Here is a 26402-nt window from a genome sequence, read left to right as displayed (position 1 = left end):
GAAATGTAAAAATATGCCAAAAGGCGCCTAAGCTTCGTTTCAAGCTTCATCAAGTATAAAAAAATATTTTAGAAGGAATATTGTGAAAATAAAGAAACGACGTGGAAATTTCCTGATTCTAGAAATGGTTGACAATTTAAAATTTCAGAAAATAAATTATCCTTGGCGACAATTGACTGGGCGGTAAAATTGAAAATGCTAAACTAAAATCATTCCAGAATGATCTTTAAACGCAATAGATGGTTAATAGAATGGGGCAAGTGAAGAAGCGCGGTCACATGGGCCGCAAGAAAAGTGACTGACTCCGCCCCGTGATGTAATACCTTATGGTGGTTCCGCGGGGCAGGGAGGGAGTCGGGGGTGGTTTTAGTGGGTAAAATCCTGCACACTGTTGTGTTCAAACCAGTGCCTTTTGAACATTTCCACTTCCTCAAAAAAAAAAAAAATTTTCATTAGTAATCATTGCCAGTGAAAAATCCTTAACCTCTAATGGGGATCGAATTGATGGCATGGCAAACGTGAAAACTAATAGAATGGTAACTTAAGCCGCTCAATTACAGAGCTACTATATGTGATTAGAGGCCTCACTCATAGCCTCAAGAGTCAGAGTTGAAATGGTGTTCTGTCGTACGAATAGTTTGCAAGCGACATTGCACGTTGTTGCACACAATTATTACGATAAGGAAATCTCATTGATTACTATTCCTCCTCATTTAAACTGTTCAGAAAATTAACTAAGCGCTGCCTATATTGCATAGCCTAACTTCGCTATATTTCAGCAATACACTTTTATCTGGGTAGTGGCACTTATGTAATCTTTCCCTTGCAAAAGAGTAGGTCTATGCAACAAAACTAAGTTTCAGAAAGAGCTCATGTTACATAGCTCTTATGTGGACCATTTACTCTTCGAATGCCATGAAAATTTCGTATATTCAAATGCCAAATCTAACTTTACTGTACAGGCTACCGACAAATCTTTTCGAAAATTCAGCCTCAATTTCACAGAAAATTTCCTCGAAAGACCGAAAAAAAGTTACCATCATACCAACAGCAAAGCACCATTGGCTTTATATGACTAGCATTAACAGAAATTGCACTCTCTTTTCTTTTTACGATACTCCTTACCCCAGAGATCTAGCTCAATGAATTGTAAATAATACTATTAAATAAGGTTAGACGTATAAATTAATCTTAACTACTTTTAAGTAAAATAACATAACATTTTCTAGGCCTAGGCTGTTTTGGTCCATATACGGGTGGTGCAATAGTCTCACAGCTTCTACGTTGAAAAATTACCGTCACAATTACGGGAGTCCCCAAGAAAGTGAAAAAGTGAATTTTCTAGAAGGAAGAAATGCGATGAAGAAGAAGAGAAGTGGTTGATCAGCACTTTTCGCAGAAACCAAAAGAAAAATCCGAACATTAACCGAAAGTAAGCCAGTAAAAAGCATTCAATCGTTTCTTCACTTTCTACGCGGACAGTCAAGAAATGGTTGAACCCATCCGTAGGACAAAACAAATGAAGAAGTAAACTGCACAACGATACATTCGATCAACCAAAGGCGGGCGAAAAAAACGTATAGACAACATGTGAAGCTTCCCCTTTCCACAAAGGACGCGGCGATCGCTTCAACTTCTGCCAGAAGCTAAGAAACCCTAAGTTGCATGTTGCCCATTTCGCGAATGACAGGAGAGGCCTGGCAACTCCCCCGACTTGAATCCCATAGAAAATCTGCGGCCTAGGCTGAACGAATTTAATACAAATACGGAGCACAGGCCCAAAAATAAAAAGTAGTTGCTTGCATGAATACAGTGGAATGTAATTGGATGCAAGGATTTGAAAAATAGAGAAAGAGAAAAAGAGAAGAGAGAGCAAATTTCGGACTGCATAAAAAAATGGACTAAAGCGCGCTTCTTATTATTTCCGCATTATGTTATAACAAAATGATAACAATTCTGCTTCTTCTTTTTATTTAAATTTTATAGAAAAAAAAACAAACTAGCCTAGAATTTTTTACGACATCCTGTAAAATGTGAATATTAAGCAGCTAAACAGTTGTAATAAGCACCCATTGAAATTTAAAACCAGTTAGGCTCATCAAACGCAAACTTAAATTCAGTCAAATTTGATCGATGACCAATATCCCCCGGTCGTTGGTCAAATCCGGCTCAATAGCTTGCAGAGTGATCCAACTCGGGAAGTCTATAGTGGACATTCAATGGTAGAAAAAGAAAAGGTAGCAGACCTTGCTTCCGATAGAGCGATGGCACCCAGGGCGTCAGACAGCTACTAGAGATATCCATTGCTGATGATAGCACAACCGGTAAATACCAGGAAAACATTCAAGAAATCGAGGAGTTTAAAACTCGGCAATACATGCTCCTTAAAATTAATATTTTTTTTTTTTGGATTCGTAGTGTCAGATGAACACGACCAAAGGTTCCAGGATCCAGGATGTGTTGCGCATCAAGAAACGATGTTTCAAAAAATGACCACAAGGAATACTTGCAGATTTTGTTCGTAGAAGCTAGACATTTGTTTATTGAGAAATAATGAGAAAGTGATAGCCATCGGAAATTCGAAAGCAACAAATTTATCGATAAAAAATTCAAATTGTTATAACAAACCATGGATAATAATAACAACAATCATCATCATCAACGGTGCAACAACCGGTATCCGGTCTAGGCCTGCCTTATTAAGGAACTCCAGACATCCCGGTTTTGCCCCGAGGTCCACCAATTCGATATCCCTAAAAGCTGTCTGGCGTCCTGACCTACGCCATCGCTCCATCTTAGGCAGGATCTGCCTCGTCTTCTTTTTCTACCATAGATATTGCCCTTATAGACTTTCCGGGTGGGATCATCCTCATCCATATGGATTAAGTGACCCGCCCACCGTAACCTATTGAGCCGGATTTTATCCACAACCGGACGGTCATGGTATCGCTCATAGATTTCGTCATTGTGTAGGAATCGTCCATCCTCATGTAGGAGGCCAAACATTTTTCGGAGGATTCTTCTCTCGAACGCGGCCAAGAGTTCGCAATTTTTCTTGCTAAGAACCGTTTCCGAGGAATACATGAGGACTGGCAAAATCATAGTCTTGTACAGTAAAAACTTTGACCCTATGGTGAGACGTTTCGAGCGGAACAGTTTTTGCAAGCTGAAACAGGCTCTGTTGGCTGACAACAACCGTGTGCGGATTTCATCATCGTAGCTGTTATCGGTTGTGATTTTCGACCCTAGATAGGAGAAATTGTCAACGGTCTCAAAGTTGTATTCTCCTATCCTTATTCTTCTTCGTGTTTGACCAGTGCGGTTTGATGTTGTTGGTTGATTCGTTTTCGGTGCTGACGTTGCCACCATATATTTTGTCTTGCCTTCATTGATGTGCAGCCCAAGATCTCGCGCCAATTGCCGCCTGCTCGATCTGGATGAAGGCAGTTTGTACGTCTCGGGTGGTTCTTCCCATGATGTCGATATCGTCAGGATAGGCCAGTAGTTGGGTGGACTTGAAGAGGATCGTACCTCTTGCATTTACCTCAGCATCACGGATCACTTTCTCGAGAGCCAAGTTAAAGAGGACGCATGATAGGGTATCCCCTTGTCGTAGACCGTTGTTGATGTCAAATGGTCTTGAGAGTGATCCTGCTGCTTTTATCTGGCCTCGCACATTGGTCAGGGTCAGCCTAATCAGTCTTATAAATTTCGTTGGGACACCGAACTCTTATGGCTGTGTACGGCGGCTATGCTATCATAGGCGGCTTTAAATTCGATGAACAGAGTATCTCACTGATAAGTCATCGGATAGAAAGACTTCAGGAGAAAGCAAGCAAGGAGACGAATCACAAAATAATGCAATTAAGAACTCATCCCATCGCAATGCTTTCAAACAGCGATAGACTTCTGATATTTGCTAATATCTTATCTTCCTTCTAATAGTTAAACAAGTCGGAAACCGGAAGCTCGGTGCCTCAGGTATGAAAGGTTTTATTGATCTTTTATGTAATAATATTTGAGTACACGATGGTTTCATTTATAAATAGCTCGTAGTGTATACAAGTTGAACATACCCGATATACAATGCGATGTGGTACTAGCGACTTTGACCAATTGTGACTTTGTTAATGCCGGTAGGATTTCCACCAAACTTTGAAATGGAAAGTATTTCGCCTAGATGTAATATAGAGGCGTCATCATGTTTTTTCAGATTTTTCTAGTGGGTAGTTTCTGAGAACGGCTTCTTAATTTAAGTGACTCTTTTATGATCCGCGCATTTCTATGTTTCGCAATCGGCTTCAAAAATTCAAACTGATTCAGAAAATACTAATTGAGACCTTTCATGATGTAAATTAACATGCGTGAGCGCTTACAGTTGCCACTTTTCAACCAAATTTCAAGTCAATAGGTGTAACTCTTTCTGAGAAAAGTGCGTGTCACAGACAGACGGACACTAGTTTTGAGATTTGTTGGAAAGCGGTGAGTGCGGAGGGTTGAATGTAATCATTTCTTTTACGGACCCATTCTCAGAAACTACTTAACCGAAAAATCCGAAAAAAAATTAAGAGGCTGCCACAGAATGGTGCCTAGGCTCCCATATACCTTCCATCCCGATATCTACTCAAATAAAGTTAATAATAGAATATTACGATAATTTTTAATAATTGGCTGCAAAATCCCCTTCCAGTCCGTCTTAGAACCACGAAATATTGCAGCAATGTAGACTATAACATACAGCATCATTCTACTAGGCGGAAGTCGCGCTATTACTAGCAAAGTTATAATAATCAAATTTGTGGTGTCTAGATTTCTAGATCTAGATTCAAGATTTGAATGCCACTATCACGCGAAAGTGGATATTCGCACATAATATATGCATATCTTACGTGCTAGGTACTAATAGGAATAATATCTACTCAAATGTTTTTATAAAAGAAATACACAAAACCTTTCATATCTGAAGCGTCCAGTTTCCGGTTTCCCGACTTATTTATTTCTTTTTGGTGGAATGGGACCAAAGATTTTATGAGCGGTACCAGTTTTATAATTTTTACAATATTTATATAAAAATTTGCAGAAGCAGAGAAGTTTTTAATACAATAAAAAATCAAATTTTTTGTCATTTTTGGGGGTGGTTGAAGACCCCTCAGCCAGGTATAAACAATTTGCTCACATGAAATAATCCTACACTATTGGCGCAAACGTATAATCTGTCCAATATGTAAATCAGTTGGGAAATGCATGCTTGTCTTCTCGTGTTTTTCTTTGAAGGGGGGGAATCCTTTTCTTCGAAATTCATTTTCTTTAGTCGGCAGCAATGCCTTGGCAGTGTACCTGGGTCTTTACGATATCAGACTATTTCTTTTAGGGGCCCTCCTTTCTATTGATCGCATTATCCAAGTAGGAAGCTAATGTTACTGGTGTCGTATTTGTAGACCTGATAATTAAGCTTTTACCATAGAAAACATATTTTTTTGTGAGAATTGAATAGATTTTACCAGGGTTTGTATTTCGTTATTACCCGAGGGTACGCCATAGAGATCTCGTACCGCGTACGGAAGTAAAAACTTATCACAACCTCATATTTTTATATGACACAAAATGTTCAAAGAAAGTCAGGAGTGCGTGTAGAACGAACCCCGAACAGGTCGTCAGTCAACCCCCACAACCGAAGACAACGAGAAACGTGTGCGAGAATTGTTGAACTCGGACAGGCGTTTAAGTGTTCTTATGATCATGGATTTGCTGGGAATCGATAAAATGTACATAATGTACAAAATCAAAGATGCTGGAAGGATTGGATTGGGCCAAGCTCGTTCCGAATGTGTTGACGGATGAACAGAAACAAACCCGGAAGGGCGTTTCAAAAGATCTTTCGGGATGCATTAAGGAGTATCTAAAGTTTTTAGACATTGTTATTACTGGGGATGAAAATAGATCATCAAGATAGGATGATACTGCATGCCTACTTGCCTATGACAAATGAGGCGCCACTAGCTTTAAGCCGGTGTGCAAAAAAAAAAATGGTGCAAAATATTTGAACAAAGAAGATAAATATGGCTTGCGATAATAGATCAATAGCAAATAAATTTGAAAAACTCTAATTTTTATTTTATTCACGATTTTTTAAAACTAACAACAGCTATTCTATGTACCGCTTTATTTTTTAAAGAAATGTTTTTATTTATATAAAATTACAGCTAATAACGTAATATTATTATCCTCTTACTTATCCTTCCATAAAAAACGCAAAATATCGCTTATTTTGGGACGTCAACATTACTTTACTTTTTTTTACCAGAGCTCAGCACTTTCACATCCCCTGCAGACAAACACTAACAACAATAACAAAACGGGGTCGAGATTGCAAAGCTGTTGCCTCAACATTTCCGCTATCGCAACTTTCTACAATAGTATTACCTCTTAAGTTAAAATTTGCCACCTCTGAAAACCTAGAGTGATTTAAATTTCACAAATCCCTAGAAACTATTAATAGGTAAATTTTCATCAACGGACGAATCACACAGACGAAACAAAAGGATATTAATAATATCAAAAACTTACCGAAAAATGGTTTCGGTGGATCCGATTCTGTATCTTCACCGCGTTGTAGGGCCAAAAGCGCCCGTAACCATTCATTCAATTCTGCTTCTGTTTCCAGCACAATGCAGAAAACCTCCTCCTTAGTCGATAAAGCTATCACGTTGCTATGTTTTGTGTCCAAACGACGATTAATATTAAAGCAATTCTTTAAGATGATAATACGCTTCGGACTTGAACGTGCTTTGAATTTCTTTTCACTATCATAGTATTCGAGACGAGCTGATTTCACACCATTCTCCGAGTACAACACAAAATATTTCTTTTTCATAGTTTTTAGCTTTTTATGATAGCCCTGCAGGACAACACCGTCGCGGTTGCCACTGCTTGGATTATTTGAATTCGTTGATGATGAATGTGACGTCATTTTGGACAGGTTCGATGTGGACCACGTAGCCGTAAAACAACGCCACAGAATCCCATGTGAATTAATGATAACTGCTTTTGTGCTATTGATTTTTGGAAGATTTAACGTTTCTCCTGATATCTCTATGGTTGTACGTCAATAATCTCCTGAAAGAATATGAAAAAAAAACAGATTATACTATCTAGTTTATTATAAAATGACAGAAACTGCAAAAAAGATTAAACTCTCTTTCAGAAACAATAATAGTAATCACACAAGAATCTAGTTTGAATTTAGGGCCTAGGTGTTGTTAGTTACTTCTTTTCGAGACTACAACGGCTCGCTAGAAGGTAATGAGTTTAGCACTGCACTCGCCCGGAATTATTGCCTTGAATTGACTCAGGTATTCATTCACAGCTGAGTTCACCGGCATCTCACATCAAGTTATGATATAAATCCCTGGGCCACTAGTGAGATTTTAACCGCCACCTAGCCACTAAGCCATCCGAACACTTTAAGAAACAGTATATAAAGTAAAATGCCAATTCCAATTTTTCATTATGTATATACCAGGCGTACCAGGTTTATCCTCACCTGAATTGCAAACGCAGAGCTGCATGCGACCAGGCGCGTGTCATGGGTTGCGGATAATGACATGGCCCACCGTGGGTCAGCTACGAATATCGCAAGTTAATCCTGTAAATAAGTAGCCGTGGACAAGCAGCACGTTTTCCTTTGCGTTCGTCCTCCCTTACCGATTCTTCCCGTTCAGGGGGAGTAAACCTCCTTAACAAATCCGTAATCCGGGGTGAAGGGATCGACGCGCCTATCGGATGAATTGCAGTGACGTTACACTGTATTTCAGCGGCTCCCCTCCAAATACCTTCCCTACCTTTGGAGGTAACCATGGGGCATTGCAACGTTGGGGCTCTGTTGCAGGGTTGACTGCTTCTCCAATACTCGTGGGAATAAAATTGGGGAAAACAATTTAAATTCTTTTAATGGGACCCCAGGGACACGAAGACAGTACCCAACACGGTTAAGGGTCGTTCAACAACATCAGAGCGGCTCTTCGCCCTTGGATGTTTTGGCGGTTATGCCGTCAACCACCAGGGACGGGAGACCTAGGCGTCATATGGTTTGGACGAACCAACTCAACGAATTTATCGTCCGCGCCTATTATCGTGTCATGGATTTGGAACGGAATCCATCAGGGTACAGACATCGACTACATGACGCGTTCATAACCCGATTTCCGGAGCTAAGTCATGTTCCGGAACAGAACGTCGTCAACCAGTACCGGGTGATCGTGAATAACAACCGAGTTGCCTTACCAACTAGGCAACAAATCTTCCAAGAGGTTTCACTTGAGCTCGGGCTGGAGTCATCAAATTACCGGACTAGTCAAAGGAGTAACAGAAGTACTCCACCTATAAGGCACTCCATGAATCCAGTAGTCAGGAGAAGCTTAGTAATTGGGATAGTCGACCCAATTTATAATGAGGCTTTGACCGCATTCCAGGTCGCATTCACAGAGTATGCTGAGATTCTCCCAGACGCTAGGCCAAAGATCCCAAAACTGAAGTTTACTTCGGCAACTACTAACATCATTGCTGCCGTTGATAGAATTTTGGCTGACCGTTTGGCTAGCGAGATTACTGCTACAGAGGGTCACAGCCTGATCTACGTTGCAGCTGCCATGGTTATTCGTCTCCATAACCAACATCTTAGAGCGAATACCAGAGGTATGCGCAGAAAGACTTTACCGTTCTGGGTGTTTCGACTCAACAAAAGAGTCGAAAAGTTGAGAAAGGAGATTGGTCGTGTCACGCAAGCACTCCTTGGAAATCCATCACCAAGAGTGCACAGATGCGTTGCGAACATCATTGGAAACTACCATCTGTCTAATGATATGCCAATCGAAGAAATCCTCGAGGTGCTGAAGCAGAAACTTGCGGTATGTTCCAATCGCATCCGTAGGTATCAGAAAAGCTTTCAGCGAAGGACAGACAACACCTTGTTCTTCCAGAACCAAGGGGGATTCTACAAAAATCTCACCAACTCAGATAGGGAAAGTAACCTCGATCTGGATCAGGCAGAATACTTCTCGAGACGTGTTTGGAGCGAATCCAGCCGTTACAATTTAGAAGTAGCGTGGCTCCCACACCTTATGCGTTCATGCGAGGCCCTCCCCGAAATGACCATGCCTGACGTAACTGAAGTCGACGTTGAAGCAGCCCTTGACAAGACAGGTAACTGGAAGGCGCCAGGAATTGACAAGATTCACAACTTCTGGCTGAAGCGGTTCAAGAGCACTCACAGGATATTGGCAAATCAATTTAATCAGATGATTGTCGATCCTGATTTAGTTCCACCATTTTTCACCAAGGGGATAACTTTCCTCATCCCCAAGGAACAGGGTGTCTCTTGCCCTTCAAAATGTCGACCAAGTACTTGTCTTCCTACCATCTACAAGGTCTTCACTTCAGTTCTGTGCGCAAACATCTCAAAACATCTTGATGTTCATAAATTGATAGCTGAGGAGCAAAAAGGATGCGCAAAAGGCTCCCGCGGCTGCAAAGAACAGCTTATAATCGATACGGTAGTTGTAAAGCAGGCTGTCCACCAAAAACGAAACATCTCGACAGCCTACATCGATTATAAATCAGCCTTTGACTCGATATCACATTCGTGGGTACTACAAGTGTGACGCTTGTATAAAATCAACCCGAATGTCGTTCTTCTTCTGAGAACAGTAATGAAGAATTGGAGCACGAAGCTATCGGTATCTTCGCAAACATCAGGAGAGATACCAATCAGGCGTGGCATTTTCCAAGGCGACTCTCTAAGCCCACTGTGGTTTTGTTTGGCTTTGAATCCGCTATCCCATCTTTTGCATGAAAGCAAATACGGGATCCAAGTCAAACATGGCATATTGTCGAAATGTACATTAAGCCATTTAATGTACATTGACCACATCAAATTGTATGCCAAAGACGAGAATCAACTTCGCTCCTTGCTGGACATCACCATCCAGTTCAGCAGGGATATCGGCATGCAGTTGGGTTTGGAGAAATGTCGCATAAAAACAATTGTTCGGGGAAAACACACCGACAACGAAGGATACAGCCAAAATAACATCCGAATTGAGGGCATGGATTCGGACGACGTCTACAAATACCTCGGCATATTGCAAGCAACAACACCTGCTGTGGCAATAATCAAATCTAAGTTGCTGGGGGAATTTGAACGGCGTCTGGATGTTGTCCTTAAAACTGAGCTGTACGGGAAAAATAAAATCATGGCAATCAATACCTTCGCCATTCCCGTCCTTCTATACACTTTCGGTGTGATACAGTGGAGTAATACTGATTTAGAAGCTGTCAATAGGCGGTAAGGGTAGTTCTTGCAAACAACAACATGCATAATAGAGCTGCCGAAAAATTGAGGATCACTATCCCACGTCATCAGGGGGTACTTGATTTAAAAACGTTGCACTACAATCAAGTGCACTCTCTTCGTGAGTTTTTCTATGAGAAACAATCCTCTAGCCAAATACATCAGGCTACCGTCATGGCAGATAATAAATTATCTCCTTTGAACTTGAGAAGCAGAGAATGGGATCCCATGTCGAATGTTACTTCAGTCCAACAGAAGATCGACATGTGGAAAGAGAAACCCATTGATGTCATATAAAAAATGTGTTGTTGTCAGGCATTGACATCGAAGCCTCCAACAAATGGTTGACAAATGGTGTACTTTTCTATGGAACCGAAGCATTCCTAACTTCAATTCAGGATGCTTCGCTCCCAACAGAAAATTATAAACGGTACATTCTTCACGACTCCTCAATCACCAACTCCAGTTGTAGGTTATGCAACTATGAAGAGGAGACCATCCAGCACATAACATCTGCGTGCAGGATGTTGAGCGATACCGAGTACACTAATCGTCATAACTCCATCTGCAAGATTCTCCATCAAAACCTTGCGTTGAAGTATAATTTAGTGGCAACCTACCATCCTTACTATAAGTACACTCCGCAGAGAATCTTGGAAAATGATCGGGTCAAACTATGGTGGGATCACACTATTGCCACCGACCACAGTGTTAATCATAACAGACCCGATCTAGTTCTGCTTCTGAAGGAAGAACGAGCGTGCTTTATAATCGATGTAGCCGTACCGTTGGACCGGAACACTGTTGAAAAACAGCACGAAAAAATCCGGAACTACGGCCCCTTGGCAGACGATATGAAGCAGACTTGGAGACTACAAAAGATCCAAGTAGTCCCAGTAGTAATTTCAGGGACGGGTTTAGTCCCGCAGACATAAAGCGCTGAAAACGCTCGATCTTAGGGCTGGACTATACATGGAGATGCAAAACGCGGTTATCCTTGCAACCTGTGCTATAGTCCGAAGAGTCCTGTCCGGTAACAATCTGACCTAATGGGTTTCAGTCTTGATCCGCACTGTCTTCGATATAAGATCCATGTCTCTGTAGTGTAGAACCTCCGCGTCATTGGTTGAAGTGTTTGCGACAATCGGGATGTAGTAATACATTTTCGCATGGTCGCACACACTTTGCGTTAAAACGCATCATCGCTGTGATGCGGGCCTTTGGATGTTGCCTTCAGCCCATCCTTAGGTTGGTCGCCCCTCGGTCCGGTTGGGCGGGAAGAGGGTCCGTGGGCTTTTTTAACTATCATATATATATATAGGATAAGGTTTGTTTACTAAAAACAAACGGGATAATACAAATATTTAGAAGCTTTTGAGTAGCTCATTGCACAGGATCAGTGCCTGTTTTCTACCATCACATAAGATACAAATAATGGCGTTCATATGAATCGAGATCTTGATGCATTTTGACAATACACGTCTACACAAGTCACAACTCTTTGAAGAACAGATAAGATTAGAACAGTTTCGTTCCATATCTGACGACAGCTATTTATATATTCACTGAAAAGTTTGGCTAATGTTGAAAACTACTAAAAATAAAGCTCATAGAGGAGGATCGAAGTGAATCTATACAGGGAATCCCGTTTATGATGGTACAAATTTTAATGATTGATAGTACTACTTGTTTACCGAAAATTGGTCCATAGAATGGGTACTCTATTTTTTACCGTTCAGAGTTGTAGCGTTTTTTGTGAATAGTGTCAAAGCTTTGCTGTTCTGAAAAAATCACAATTTCCCACTTTCTCAATTATTTAATCCCAGATTTGATACCATTTTCGGAAATTACATAAAATTTCTTATAAATGGATGTTTTTTTTTAATTGCAAAGGCCATCATCACTTCGGATATATATGTAGCTGTTTAAATTTTAAAGAAATTTCAAAATCGATTTTTTATCTATATTTCAGTACGTATTATTGTAACGGTACTTTAAACTTATAAACATTATTGTAACTGTACTTTAAACTTAAACTTGTCAACTGCAAAGTTGACAAAAGTTGCCTCATTATGTTAGCTTTCAAATCACATATGAAAATGATGAGCTTAATTATGGAAAATTGAAGAACATGATGCATTAAAGGCGTGAAAAGGTGGTCTCGATGTAGAGCATATTCACCTAAATATAGTAAATCTAGTGTTTTGGCACATTATTTCTCGACTGCTCTCATTTAAAACTACAACATTTAAATAGATTCGCTCCATATCGAGCGAACAAAGACAAGTCTTTTGGGGACACAATATTCCTCCACATTCAAATGTCTAAAATATGCTAGCCCACAGCCGACGTTGACCTAAAAAATCTCGACAAACCAACAATAGATAGAATAGTATCCGAATTCCAATAGTAAATCAGTAAACCTGAGGGCGACTTCCCCCATCAATTAAGGCATTTAGCAAGTAGCCAAGTAGGATGCAAGAAAAAAATAGATGCCCTAGCCATGCTGTTCTTTTGCTAATACGTAGCGCTAGTGTGTAGCTTGCCAGCCGTTGATCATTCAAGCAAACAAACAAATGCCGTGGTTGTCACCATCGGCAGGATCTCTCCTTTTGTGAAGTTGAACTAACAAAACAACAGAAAATAATAACCTAGAATGATTAAGCTAGTTGAGTAAGAGTAAGTTAAAATTTCAGAGGGAAAAAGAAAGGAATCGCTGCAGTTAGAAGTTTAGAAAAATTATCACCTCTCCACCTATGTATGACAGGGCACAATAAAAGAAATAGTGTTAGGCGGGCGAAAAGATAACACACTTGTCAGGTAATGTAGAGGAGATGAAAATGCGGGGGTATAATTGTAATCAGGACATCTGACAATGGATAGATGAGATTACATATGCTTCTTGAATCGTTGCCGTTAATATTTATCCTAAAACTAGGTTTCAGTCATGCAGTTAATGTACTACGAACACGACATCCAACATCCGGCGCAGTTCTACCATAAATGAATTACTCAATTTGCAGCTCCCCGGATTTGTTAATTCAGAGCACTACAACGAGATCAGCTAATAAACTAATTCGATTAGATCTATGGGGACACAGAACTTTGGAAGAACTGAATACAGTTTTCAAAATACCTTCTGATTCTCGGATCCACAAACATATCTTGACACGTAGAGAAACTGGGACGAACCAGAAGAATGCGTGGCAGAATATACTGATGCTTTCTACAGCGACTACTGAAAAACAGAACAGGGTTCTTGGGCCGGAGTCTACATCTAGAATAAAAACGACAAGTAGCCTTTTCCCTTAGGACAATATGCAACAGTCTTTCAGGATTAAGGACAGCAACCTGCATGGTTGACAAGTGGTTGAAGGGCAGGCACATCGCAATCTGTAACGATAGTCACGCTGCATTAAGGGCATTGAGTAGCTTTTTGATCACTTCAAAAATCGTTCAGGAATGTAGATACCGATTGAATACGGTGGAACTACTCTGGATACTCCGTCATTTTTCACATATACTGCAAACTTTATTCTGTCGAAAAGCAAGAAGACTTGCAGGAGTATTATGGGCATTCTGACTGGCCATAATTACTAGCTAGGCATATGTTCACAATAGAGACTCTTCAAGATGATTTTTATTTGCAGAAATGGTCCCTGCACTAATCATCCGAACAGAACAGGTCGCTATTGTCGTGCGAAAACAAGCCTATTGGCAATTGAGCGATGCCGCCTCCCCTCCCTCCCCGGAACAACGAAAATATTTTATACACCCGAAACTGATGGATAACGAACAACTACCACGCCTCCTCTTATGACCACTTCCGCATCTTTAAACAAAACATGATTTAACACTGTTAATCCTGATTACTTTAACTACTTAAAAATTAGGTTTATGAAAGTATCATGTTTGCTACCTAGAGTGGATCCTGCAAACTACACAATATGGATCTAAAAGTGACCACCGCATCCTCATCGAAGCTCAAGCCGGCAAAGAACATATACAGATAAGAATAAATCAAACTAGAGCAGATAATGTTGATGTGATCGTTAAAATAAAGGAGATGAAGATCTTTATTATGGTCGTTCTTCTTTTATGAAAGCTACAAAAAACTAAAGAGAACGTACTTGCGAAATATGTTCTTATTGCATCTTTGTAATTCATTTTTGAATGTAATAAAAGTTTATACATATAATTCCCCAGAAAAAAACAGTTTTGCAAAACATAAATAAAATATCGTAATATCGTAAACAAATGGCTTATTGCTGTTATTATTGTTGCTAATACTGCTATTTGCACATGTACGCAATTAAATGTGGTGCTTCAATGCAAAAGCTCCCTTTATCGCAGCCCCTCCCGCAATCGCTACAACCAGTGAATGGAGCGTGTTTGCAAATATAAATAGCCGCATACATAGGCTGCAAGATAAATAGCTATGCACATTTGCAAACGGCAGCGCAAATATTTTAAGTGTGAATCAATTGCAATGCACAAATAAGCAGACTGCATTCCACGCTCCAAACAGAAAACATAAGACGCAAACGACAAACTACAAAACAACTTATTGAATGACTGACTCCGAGGGGCAAATAGCACCGATGCCATCGAAAGTAGTAGTAGTACGGGGACTGCGTGCCAGAAACGCTTCTACCGCTTCCACCGCCTTTCAACGTTATTTTGTATTATAGTCGTTAATTTTTCTTCTTTCAGCTTTATTTCTTTCTTCACGTTTCCCCCTCAACCCGCCTTTTTGCACATACAATTATCATTTTGGTTTTATTTTTTAATATGACGGCCAATCAACCATACATGAAGCAAAGTTGTAAACAAGTACGCGCGCGTGTTGTTTTTATGCCTTTATGAAAAATGAAACGACAACGAAAATAATAAGTTCTGTTTTGTAAGAATTGACGACATATTGTTCTGCATGTGTGGAATATTGTTTATAAAATAATGGGGTACTGTTACGCGACCAAGGAATTTGGCCCAGACAATGAGTTCTATTGTTCAGTAAGATGGGATTTTTTTGCCATTTATTCTTTTCTGTCGATTCATTGAGAATCAGATTTTGTGTTACAGTTTAACACGTACACTCGCACTTCAAGTAAAGAGGGAATTACCCCTTATTCCCGGGAAGTTGGGAAAACTACTACCAGAAAAGTTTGAAAATATCTATTGCTTTTCTTTTTCAGATTTTAATAAATTCCCATACATTAATTGAAGATGCATTGACTGACATACACTTAGCATAAAAACTGCGTACACCTCATGCCATTTAATTTTCAATATTAAGGAAGCCAAAATAAACATTTTCCAGATTTTTTTTCGGCTATCGATAAGTACTTGTTAATCAGTCTCCACACTGATTTTCATTAATTTTGTCGGAGCATTTTCTAAGATCAAAGCGGAAAATGTCTGCGTACACTCATCTAATTAGGGAATTCCCCGAAATATGACGTCTCAAATGAACTTTCCTGAAATTGTCCTGCGTCCGTTATTAATTGGTTTTCATTTATACATGTGATTAGAAAGTTTATATGTGAAATAAGTGTTTGGGGTTGCAATGGCAAATAAAGGAAAACAAATTTCCGTCAGCGAGAGAAAAATTATTATTAAATTATCAAAGAAGGGAACAAGTTACAGGGAAATTTCGGGAATCATTCACTCATTCATCCAGTTAACAATTTCAAATCAACAGGTGAGTTCTGTTCAAAAAGTCGTTCTGGTCGTCCATCAATGTTGTCCTGGAGAGAAAGGCGCAGAAATCTAACAACAGTCAAAGAAAATTCTCGACTAACTGTAAGACAGATGACAGTGGAAATCAAGCAAAAGTTCAATAAGCAAATTTGTCCGGACACCATCATGAAAATACATAAAAAAAAGCCTGGATACCGAGGACGAGTCGCACAACGAAAACCTTTTATTACGCTGATTAATCGAAAAAAACTATTCTAATCCAAATAACTTCAGGCAATTCAGCCTAACATCATTTTTGCTGAAATGTCTGCAGAGACATTCGCGAGAAGGCGCTAAAGTCGCACCCCCTAAATGAAAACCAACACGCTTACCAACGTGGAAAGTCCTGTAATTCTGCTCTTCATTCTTTGGTTTCAGAGAGAGAGGATGCAGCTCTGAAGGGTGAGTACGCGATGGGGGAATTCGTGGACATTGAAGGGGCCTTTGACTCTGTGCCCTTCCAAAAGTTCTGTAATGCCGCCAGAGCGAATGGTGTTGATGAAATTCTAATAAAGTGGATCTACGCTATGCTAACGCAGAGATTGTTGTGTGCTGAAGTGGGTGTTAATCGCTACTTAACAACGGAAGCAACGAAAGGCTGCCCTCAAGGAGGCGTGCTATCGCCACTTCTGTGGAGTATGCTGGTCAACTCATTACTATGCGAACTGCAAAATCTGCCAATACACGTTCAAGTTTATGCGGATGACGTGGCTGTACTGGCTGTTGGTCGAGATCTCGGAATGTTGTATAGAAATACACAACGCGCCGTTCATTTGATTGACAGTTGGTGTTTCAGGCAGGGACTTTCAGTAAATCCAAATAAAACCACAATGGTATTATTTACAACAAGTCGGAATACCGGAAGCTCGCGCTTCGGGTATAAAGGTTTTGTGTTCATCTTATGTAAGAGACGCACATTTTTCTGTCCGTATATAGTTACAAATCCAACATAATCCTTCATATTTTTCCAAACTACGAGACATACGTACATATTAGAGCCATAGATATCACGCTCACCCTAAACAAACAAACTGCCTATTTCCGAATACTGTACACATATATGCACGTATCTAAATTGATCGTACCCATATTTCCGATTTACGTCTTATATCTAACTGAATTAGGCACTACCCGCAAAGTTCATTAGCACGCATATATTATATACCTACATAGACACATGTCGGGTTGACAAATGACTAAAAAACTAAAACAAAATAATTGTCTGCGACCCAATTCATAAGAATTCATTTCGTTGTGGTATTGACGAATTGATATGTGATGATGACGTCATGCAGGTTGTAGAGTGCACGAAATTCACAAAAAATTGTAAAGTTTCACCCCCTACAACTTTGTTAATAATAATTCGATTTTCTTCAAACTTGACCAAACTGTGCATTATATTCTTCATTACACGCATGCCAAATTTTGTACTTCTGGGATGAACATAAGGAGGGGTGCCGGGTAAATTTCTAAAATGTGGAAATATACTGTTATTAACTTTATTTGTGCAGATATCGCAACCGGATATATTTTGAGGCCTAGATTTTGTAGAGATGCACCACTGTGATTTTTTTCGGATTTTTCGGTTGGATAGGTTCTGAGAACGAGACCTGTTACACTTTTTGGGGGTCATATTTTGAACCCTCACTCCCCTATGTTTAATCTAATATCAAATATTGAACCAGATTCGAAAAGTACTAATTGAGACCTTTCATTTGATACCCTACATGGCTACATTCTGCGAAAAAAAAATTTGCACCCTCCATTCACATGTACGGGAAGCCCCCCTTAAACTTAACACAAGATGGCGCCACTTGACGCATGTAAAGGGATCACTAAATTACATACTCTCACCAATTTTCGTGAAAATCGGTCTAGCCGTTTCCGAATAAATCGGGTGTGACAGACAGACAGACAGACAGACGGACAAACGGAGAGACAGACACCGTCTCGATTCTAATAAGGTTTTGTTTCACACAAAACCTTAAAAAGGAGGAAATTGAATGGTCTTTGCCTTCCAGAGATGAAGGGTACAACCCTTCAACTCTTCGAAGTAGTGAAATATCTGGGAATTACTCTAGACAAGAAGCTTCTTTGGAACAAACATGTAGAGGTATAGATGAATCGAGTTCCCACAGCTTATGGGCTGTGTAGGTGGACCTTTGCTTCGACATGGGGACTTAGGTCTGTTGCTATCATTAGGCCGATGTTCGCTTATGCATCCGTAGTTTGGTGGGTTAATGTGAAATAGAAGAATTTTTGCTGTAAACTAGCCACACTGCAAAGAACTGTGTGTCTGGGTATCACCGGTGCCATCAGCACCACATCCGGTGCAGCTCTGAATGCATTACTCAATTTCTAGCCTTTGGATTTGTTTATTCAGAGCACTGCAATGAGAACGGCTCATAGACTAATTCGATTAGATCTATGGGAAAATGGACGTGGGGGGCACAAAGCATTGGAAGGGTCGTTGGGAGAACTGAATCTAGTTTTCGCGATGCCTTCCGATCCTCAGATCTTAGATACATTTGTTTGGTAGAAGATATATTGTTTTGAAATGGAGAGAAAATTGGGACTAACCAGAAGAATGCGTGTCAGGATATACTGACGTCTTCTATACCGATGGTTCAAAGACAGAAAATGGTTCTGGAGCAGGAGTCTACCTATCGAATAAAAACGAGAAGTGGGCTTTTCCTTTGGGACAATACACAACGGTCTTTCAGGCTGAAGTGTATGCGATCCTAAAGGCTGCAACCTGGATGATTGACGAGCGGTTGAAGGGCAGGCGCATCGCAATCTGTAGCGATAGTCAAGCTTTCTGTGTGAGTGCCCCGCTTACGGGCGCATCAGACATCTGATTTTTGGTGCTGAAGTGCTCCATCCGCAGCGGACAGCATCACATCCACTAACGGAAATCCTGCGATACATAAACGAATCCGGGATATTCAATTAAACGGGGGAATCGAGTGCAATGGACCACTAAGGTCTGAGTGCTCTGCTTTGCCTCTCCCCCACTTCAAACACACACAAATCGAAAAAAAACACCTTGTCGTTACTAAATAGTACGTAAATTATCCCAAATCGTTTTGAATACTATGGAGGAAATCAGGAACAACATTCCAAAAAGAAAATTTACTTCCAAAGGTGAAACACGGTGGTGGTGGAGTAATGGCTTAGGGAGGTATATCGGCTAACCGCGTGGGTAACGTTGAGTTTATTAAGTCAACAATGGGTAAACTATATAATATAATATTTTAGGGAATAATGCGAGCAAAGTGCGCGAAATCTCCGCTTGGGTAAGGACTATTATTTCCAATGATCCCTAGCATAGAGCCCAAATTGTGAGGCTCTGGTAACTGTATAATGCCCCAAAACAGCTTCATACACCTCCACAACTTCCAAACCTTAATCCCATTGAACATTTATGAGACTGATTCGAGAGAAGAATTCCTCAACACAATATAATCAGCAAAGAAATGTTGAGAAATATCCTCAGAAAAGAGAGGGGGAAAATTTCATCCGAGCAGACAGCAAAGCTGCCTAACCGCCTACAACAAGTTATTAACGCAGACTTTTTACGCTGTAAAAGGTAACAATTTCTCAAAGACTGTTAAGGTTAAATTAATAAAATTCTGCCTGCAGGTAGTACTTTAAGTAAGTAATAAATGTATTCAAAAAAATCTGGAAATATTTTATTTCATCTTGGTTTTTTAACAGTATCATTTTATTGACAGCAGGTGTACGCAGAATTTTTCTGCTAAATGTACATTGCCAGAAAAAAATATTCGCTTTTCATCCCAAAGTTACAAAGAAAGTATAGCTTTACAAGGGTATTCGAATTCTTAATTAACTTTTAACTCAAAAACAATTCACTTTGTATATGCATACCAAAAATAATCTAATTTACAGAATAGGACAGTAAGACATCGAGAAAACAAAGTAGATTTTTCATTTATTACATAAATTAACGGAAAAGAGTATTCGCTCTCGTCCAAACATAGACAACAAATAGTCCTTTACGATATGCACTGATATCTGATGGCCAGCAAACGAAAGATACAGTTTTCGATGAATCGCGCCTAACAAATTTTGGCAAATTGTGAGGCCACATTTTAAATCGACTGCCGTCAATTAGAAATTTGAAAAAAATGCGCCGTGAAATCATCTTGAAAATGGAAAACCATTCAATGAAATCGCAAAAATAGTTAATAGAAATAAAAGTACAGTAAGAAGTGTTTATAATAGGTTTTATGATGCCCAAAACTTGGAAAGTGCTTATCGGTTTGACGTCCATACAGTTTAACTCCCCGCGAAGAACTAAAAATGATAATGTTAAAATAGAGCCAACGTAACATCTATAAAATTACAAGGGTGTGTGAACAGAATTTGGTAAAAAGTGTGCCCTAGAATAATCTGGAATACCAATCCAATACTTCACGAGTTCCCAGGGAAAAAGCCATGCATTGGGAAAGTGAATCAAATGAAAAACCTGCGTTTCCAAAGCAGTACCAAACGAAAAGCACACAGTTTTATTCTCAGACTAGAGAAAATACATTTTTCAATGGGATGGACATACACATGTTTGAAGACACTCCGCGCCTAATTAGAGTTTAAAAATTGCTTTTATCGAGCAAAATATGGATAAAACTGTTTATCGTTATGTTCTAGAAATGCTGAAAAACTAGATCTTGGGAATTATTTCCAACATGACAACGATCACGAGCAACGGCTTGGCACGTTGGAATATGGGTTTTGTATAACCTTCCTCACACCCTCAATATTCTGCCACAATCTCAATCTCAGAAGATTTATGGGATGATTTAGAAAAATGCCTTCGGCAACAAGAAATATCCAAAAAACACAGGTAAAAATTACACTTACAGAAGAATGGGAGAACATTTCTCTACAATATACTAAAAAACTAGTACACTCCATACCCAATCGTTTACAACACATAATCAAAGCTAACGGACGTCACACAAAGTACTAAATTTACAATTTTAATTGTAAAACTGTTTAAGAGCGAATACTTTTCCCCGTCAATTTTTACAACAAATGAAACATTTGGTCTATTTTCCTGTTGTGTTATTAACCTATTTCGTAAATAAAATTATTTTTGGCATACATGTAAATAGCGAATTGTTTTTGAGTAAAACGGTAGTTAAGAATTCTAATACCTTGGCAATACTATACCTTCTTTGTAACTTTAGGATGAAGGGCAAATACTTTTTCCAGCACTGAAGATGTTCTCCATTAATTGGTGAGTCTGATAAAAAATTACCACTCAGAGAGAACTCTCGGATACGAGACGGATGAAGACCCCAAAGAATACATCGTCACAGCGGGGACACCATAGGACTTGGTACTGACTCGCCTGCTGTGGAATGTTACGTATAATGGTGTGCTTGTGCTTCCCGCAGCAAAAGAGGGTACGATTCTCGGCTTTGCCGATCACCTAGCCGTATTTGTTATAGCATAGCATCCAAAAAATGTGGAGACCTACGGAGATAATGAGAGTGATAATGACGTGACTGGAAAAGGCCGGCTGGACTCGGGCGGATGAGGAAACGGAAGCGATCTAAACAACGAAAAAAATGAGTGCACTGTATCATGTAAGACGTATGGAGTGGCAAAAAGAACGCAACAATGCTGGAAAATCACAGTCCAATAATCTCTGGCAATGCAAATGGGGCGAGTCTTCGAAGGGTCCATGGACACCTAGGCTCATTCCCAGCATTAGGGTGTGGTTTTAGCGGATAGCTTAGTGGTTAGAGCACGAAGCTGTCGTACGGAAGGTTGCAGTTCAAATCTCACTGGTAGAAATGGTGTTTGTTTCGTGAATGACGTCGGATACCAATCGACTCAGCTACGAATGAATACCTAAGTCAAATCAAATAATCTCGCATCTCGCTGACAACATTGCCTCCTATAGTGCAACATAATGCTGTGGTGTACCGTTACGGTCTTAAATGAAGTGCTCCAACACACTTCAAAGCCCTGATCCAATATGGTTTGTTGCGCCAACGATTATTATTATTATTATATTTAGCGGAAACACGGAGAGATTGATTTAACAGAAGCAAATCTTACACGTATTTGTCCTAACTTAGATGCTCGCACGGCCGAGCTGAAGCGGACATGTCTTTCTAAAATTTTTACATCTGCACAGGAACTGAAAAAATCACAAAGTGGCAAAAGAGGTTCCTGCATTTCTATTTTGATACGATCTTTTATATATTTTTTTTCATTTTAAAATTGAATTTGAATAGTTTCTTTGAATTCCTCGTAACATTTTTTCGAAACCGATGTCAAAGATAAGATCCCTACTATATTCGGAGAAAAAAAGTATGATTTTCTTTTACAAGTATATGTAAAACCCTTAAGTTGAACATGAAATTCATTTATTGCATGCATGGAGCTTCATAGTTTTCAAGTGTCCGTCAAATTCCCATGAATGCATTCGTTTGCGAACAAAATATAAGTAACAGACAAAAAGACAATAAACATTTTAATAAGATTTTGTTTTTCACAAAAGACAAACTCAATATATCTTTTTGGGAATGCTGCAGAAAATAAGAGGGACTGAATGGGGATTAAGCGAAAAAATTGGTTAAAGCTATTTTAAGTTATATATATGGTTGTCATTCACCCCTTGGTGGAGTATAGCTCGCCAACCACACCTACACATCATCGTTCGCAGTTACCTGAAATGCGTTTCGGCTCGGCACAGGACTTCCTGAGACGTCGTTCTGCGTCAAGAGTTTTTGAAGCGACTGATTCACCGGCCATCTTGGAAGAATGGATTCTACTGCACGGCGTAATCAGCAGTTGCTCCTCTTTAATATGTCACCTACACACCGCCACCTCCGTCTGCTGATCACATCGCGTACGGGTAACAGGCCTGTGCGCCAATTGAGTTTTCTGTGGAATAGTATCAGGCCAGCGTACTCCGATGATACGACGCAGATGAACCCTTGGAGCCTTTGATTGGTAATAAGGACCACTTTCCATATGCTACTCCCATATACCAACACAGAAAGGGTACTACCACGGAACAAAAACAACAACTTGTTTTTGGAGTTGATATAACTGCATTTCCAGATTTTAGACAAACCAGCGAAAGCGGATCTAGAGCTGTTAATGTGTCGGGCAATATTCAATAATGAATCCATAAACACATTCTACGCGCAAATCGGGCAAACATCCTTTGGTTCAAAACTATCAAAGTAAATTTGTTTCAATTAGACGGAAAACACTATGTTCGGGATCCTGAAGGTAAAGCGTTCGAGCAAAGGTACACCATTAAGACCGTAAAACATAGAGGCAGATCAGTCATGATCTGGGATTACTATTAAGAATGAAAACGGTACCTTATATTAGGTTGTTTCAAATGAAATGTCGGATTTTTCAATGAAGCGAAGTTAGTTATGATTTTAATGTTTAAAACTGCCGCAAGGTGACTCTGGTGGTATGGGATAATTGAGTATAAATAGTCGTTCGTTCGATCAAGGAGTCATTTCAGTTTCACTCGTCATTGAAATTCCAAGTAAAACTCAAAGAAAAAAGCATGGAAGTGAGTCAAAAACGTCTACTTTTTCTATATGAATTTAAACTTGGTCACAACGCAGCGGAGGCAACCAGAAACATTTGCAGAGCATTTGGAGTTGACGCAGCAAACGAACGAACGACACAGCGGTGGTTCGAAAAATTCCGATCAGGCGACATGACCCTCCAAAGTGAACCTCGTGGACACCCAGGACCATCGATCGACAACGACGAGTTGCGTTTGATAGTGGAATCTGATCCCCGATCATCGATTCGTGACATTGCAGAGAAAATAGGCGTACACTATTCGACAGTATCTCGGCACTTACAACAGCTTGGAAAGGTGAAGAAGCTTGATAAGTGGGTTCCGCATGAACTCAACGAGCAAAACATGACGCTGCGAATGGAAATATACAGTTCTCTACTCAACCGCAACAGGAACAATCCCTTTTTGCGCAGAATAGTGACATGCGATGAAAAGTGGATATTGTACGACAACCGTCGCAGATCAGCGCAATGGCTAGATGCCGATCAGCCTCCACAACACATGCCAAAACCGAGCCTTCACCCGAAGAAGGTAATGGTAACTGTTTGGTGGTCTGCATCTGGAATTATTCATTATTCGTTTTTGGAGCGTGGTGAAACAATTAATGCAGAGAAATATTGTGCCCAACTTGATGAAATGCACGAGAAATTACGTGTTCAGCGGCCTAGATTGGTCAACAGAGATGGAGTGATACTGCTCCATGATAACGCCCGACCTCATGTTTCCAGAATGACGGTCCAAAAATTAAATGAATTACGATATGAGACTCTTCCTCATCCACCATATTCACCCGACCTCTCGCCAACCGACTACCACTTTTTTAAGCATTTGGATCACTTTTTGGCGGGGAAACAATTCAGCAATGAAGTAGCTGTCAAAAGTGCCTTTGAAGAATTTCTTAGCTCTAGAAACCCAGACTTTTACGAAACTGGAATAAATGCCCTTGTATCTCGTTGGGAGAAGTGCATTGAAGCTGCTGGTTCTTATTTTGACTAATAAAATTAATTTTCATAAAAGTTATAGTTTTTTGAAATTTTACTCAAATATCCGACATTTCATTTGCAACAACCTAATATTAAGGGGGGAAACCACATTACAAGGCTTATTTGCACGTACTTTTTGAGATTTTTTTTAAAAAAAAGGACGCGACATTGTTCCTCTGGAGGTTGTAACTAGATTTCTCCTACTGCAGAACGTGTAGCGCCTTCAATTTTCATCTAAAACCAAAAAAGTTCAAGAACGAATGGACAAAAGGGTAGTAAAGGTTTTTGAGAGTACGAGTATAAAGGAGATAATTTGAGATCAATGCCATTCAGTCGCAATATCATTTATTTTTAGCTTTACGACTGTCGTTTTGAAGACACATGGTATTTACAACAACACCATGAATACCGCATTGCCAATCCTGGAAGAACTCTAAGCATGTTCTTATTGTTGCAGATGTTCTTCATTTAGCAGGTGGCAGTACGGCAAAAAAGTACCTGGAGATGATAATCCTAATAATTCGGATCGTCAAGGACTGACGATATATGTATATGTGTAAAAAGATAACCATGCAGTTTCGGTTCCCAATGGATCCCTATGTCATAAAGCCAGAACTGTCTCCAATTTTTAGCTAAAAGCAGCAATAAAACATTCCCTTAGTCAGATAGTAGCCTGGACATTGTGACAAGAAAACTGAACAAAGAGAAATTAACAATCATAGCGGAGCGTAGGTGAGTTAAAACATTAATTGGGAATAAGGTATGTTTACTAAATACTGAAATTCGGAAATATTTACTTTATTTTAACTAAATTTAGTTCACGGACGTTATGTGACAAACTAATGCACTTTTGACCTTGATGGCTACTATATTTTGACCCACCGTCATTAAGGGAAACATATAATCAATCAAGCCGAATCTTTATTAGAAATACAATGCCCATTACAGAAGTTTCTGTAATGCCGAAATCAAGGATGCATTTTCAAATTCATATAAAAGCCGTTAGTAGCTAAAGATGGTGGTAAGATTGGCGAAATAATGTGGCAGAAGCAACAATTTTTTAACGATTTCCCAGGTTGCTGGCCTAAAGATTTTTTGCGTTTTTCTGTTCGCTTCTACGACCTGCAAGAAAAATTATGAATGAAATTTAATTCGGACAAAGCGGTGAGTTGCCATAACACTAAATATAATCTTCCTCATAATTTGAATCGAGAATCGAAGATATTAATTGCATTAAAGTCGCTAGTACGACAAGGAACAAGTTATTGCAAATCAGGCATTCAACTCAATAGCATTTCCAAACAACACGCTATCAAATATTTCTTCAAAATACCGTTATCACTTCACGCTCTATCCCCTTCTTACTACCGCCATGTCTAAAATTAACTGATGGTATTCCCAAGTCATTATCGAAATTTCCCATTGAAATGTATCTACGAAAACATTCCAATGAAATTCCGAAAAGCTCGTTTCTCAGTTTTTGCCCACAACACAATAAACATACCATCATCGTTCAGCCATTACTCAACTCTAACTCAACCTAAGAGCGCGCTACTTTCACTATTATGAATTATATTTTGATTGCATTTGCAAAAACCTTTATCCGAAATCCCCTTTGAAAAGTTCATTTTCTAACTGGCCACGATTTTGGGCGAACGCAAGATCTGATGCAGAGATGCCCAGTTATAACCGATCGCCAGAAAACCAGCCAACAAGAAGACGAAACAACAATTAAACACAC

At 39.6% G+C, this 26402-nt stretch overlaps 1 protein-coding gene across 7 annotated transcripts in view; it reads right to left on the bottom strand.

The window, feature by feature from the left end:
- The window catches only part of LOC119654665 (insulin receptor substrate 1-like), a 120408-nt gene that overhangs the window by 63771 nt on the left and 30235 nt on the right, over positions 1-26402 (bottom strand). For 6 of the 7 annotated variants that reach the window (XM_038060161.1, XM_038060195.1, XM_038060203.1 and 3 more), the window contains exon 2: positions 6568-7116. In XM_038060161.1, the coding sequence (XP_037916089.1) occupies positions 6568-6970 (403 nt within the window). In that variant the 5' untranslated portion in view covers positions 6971-7116. Of the gene's footprint in view, positions 1-6567; positions 7117-22791; positions 22888-26402 lie in introns of those variants that run through there. The other variant, XM_038060188.1, reaches the window with a different exon arrangement.

This window comes from Hermetia illucens, chromosome 1 (genome assembly GCF_905115235.1).
Source record: "Hermetia illucens chromosome 1, iHerIll2.2.curated.20191125, whole genome shotgun sequence".
NCBI lineage: Eukaryota > Metazoa > Arthropoda > Insecta > Diptera > Stratiomyidae > Hermetia > Hermetia illucens.
This window is presented reverse-complemented; position numbering and strand designations above follow the sequence as displayed.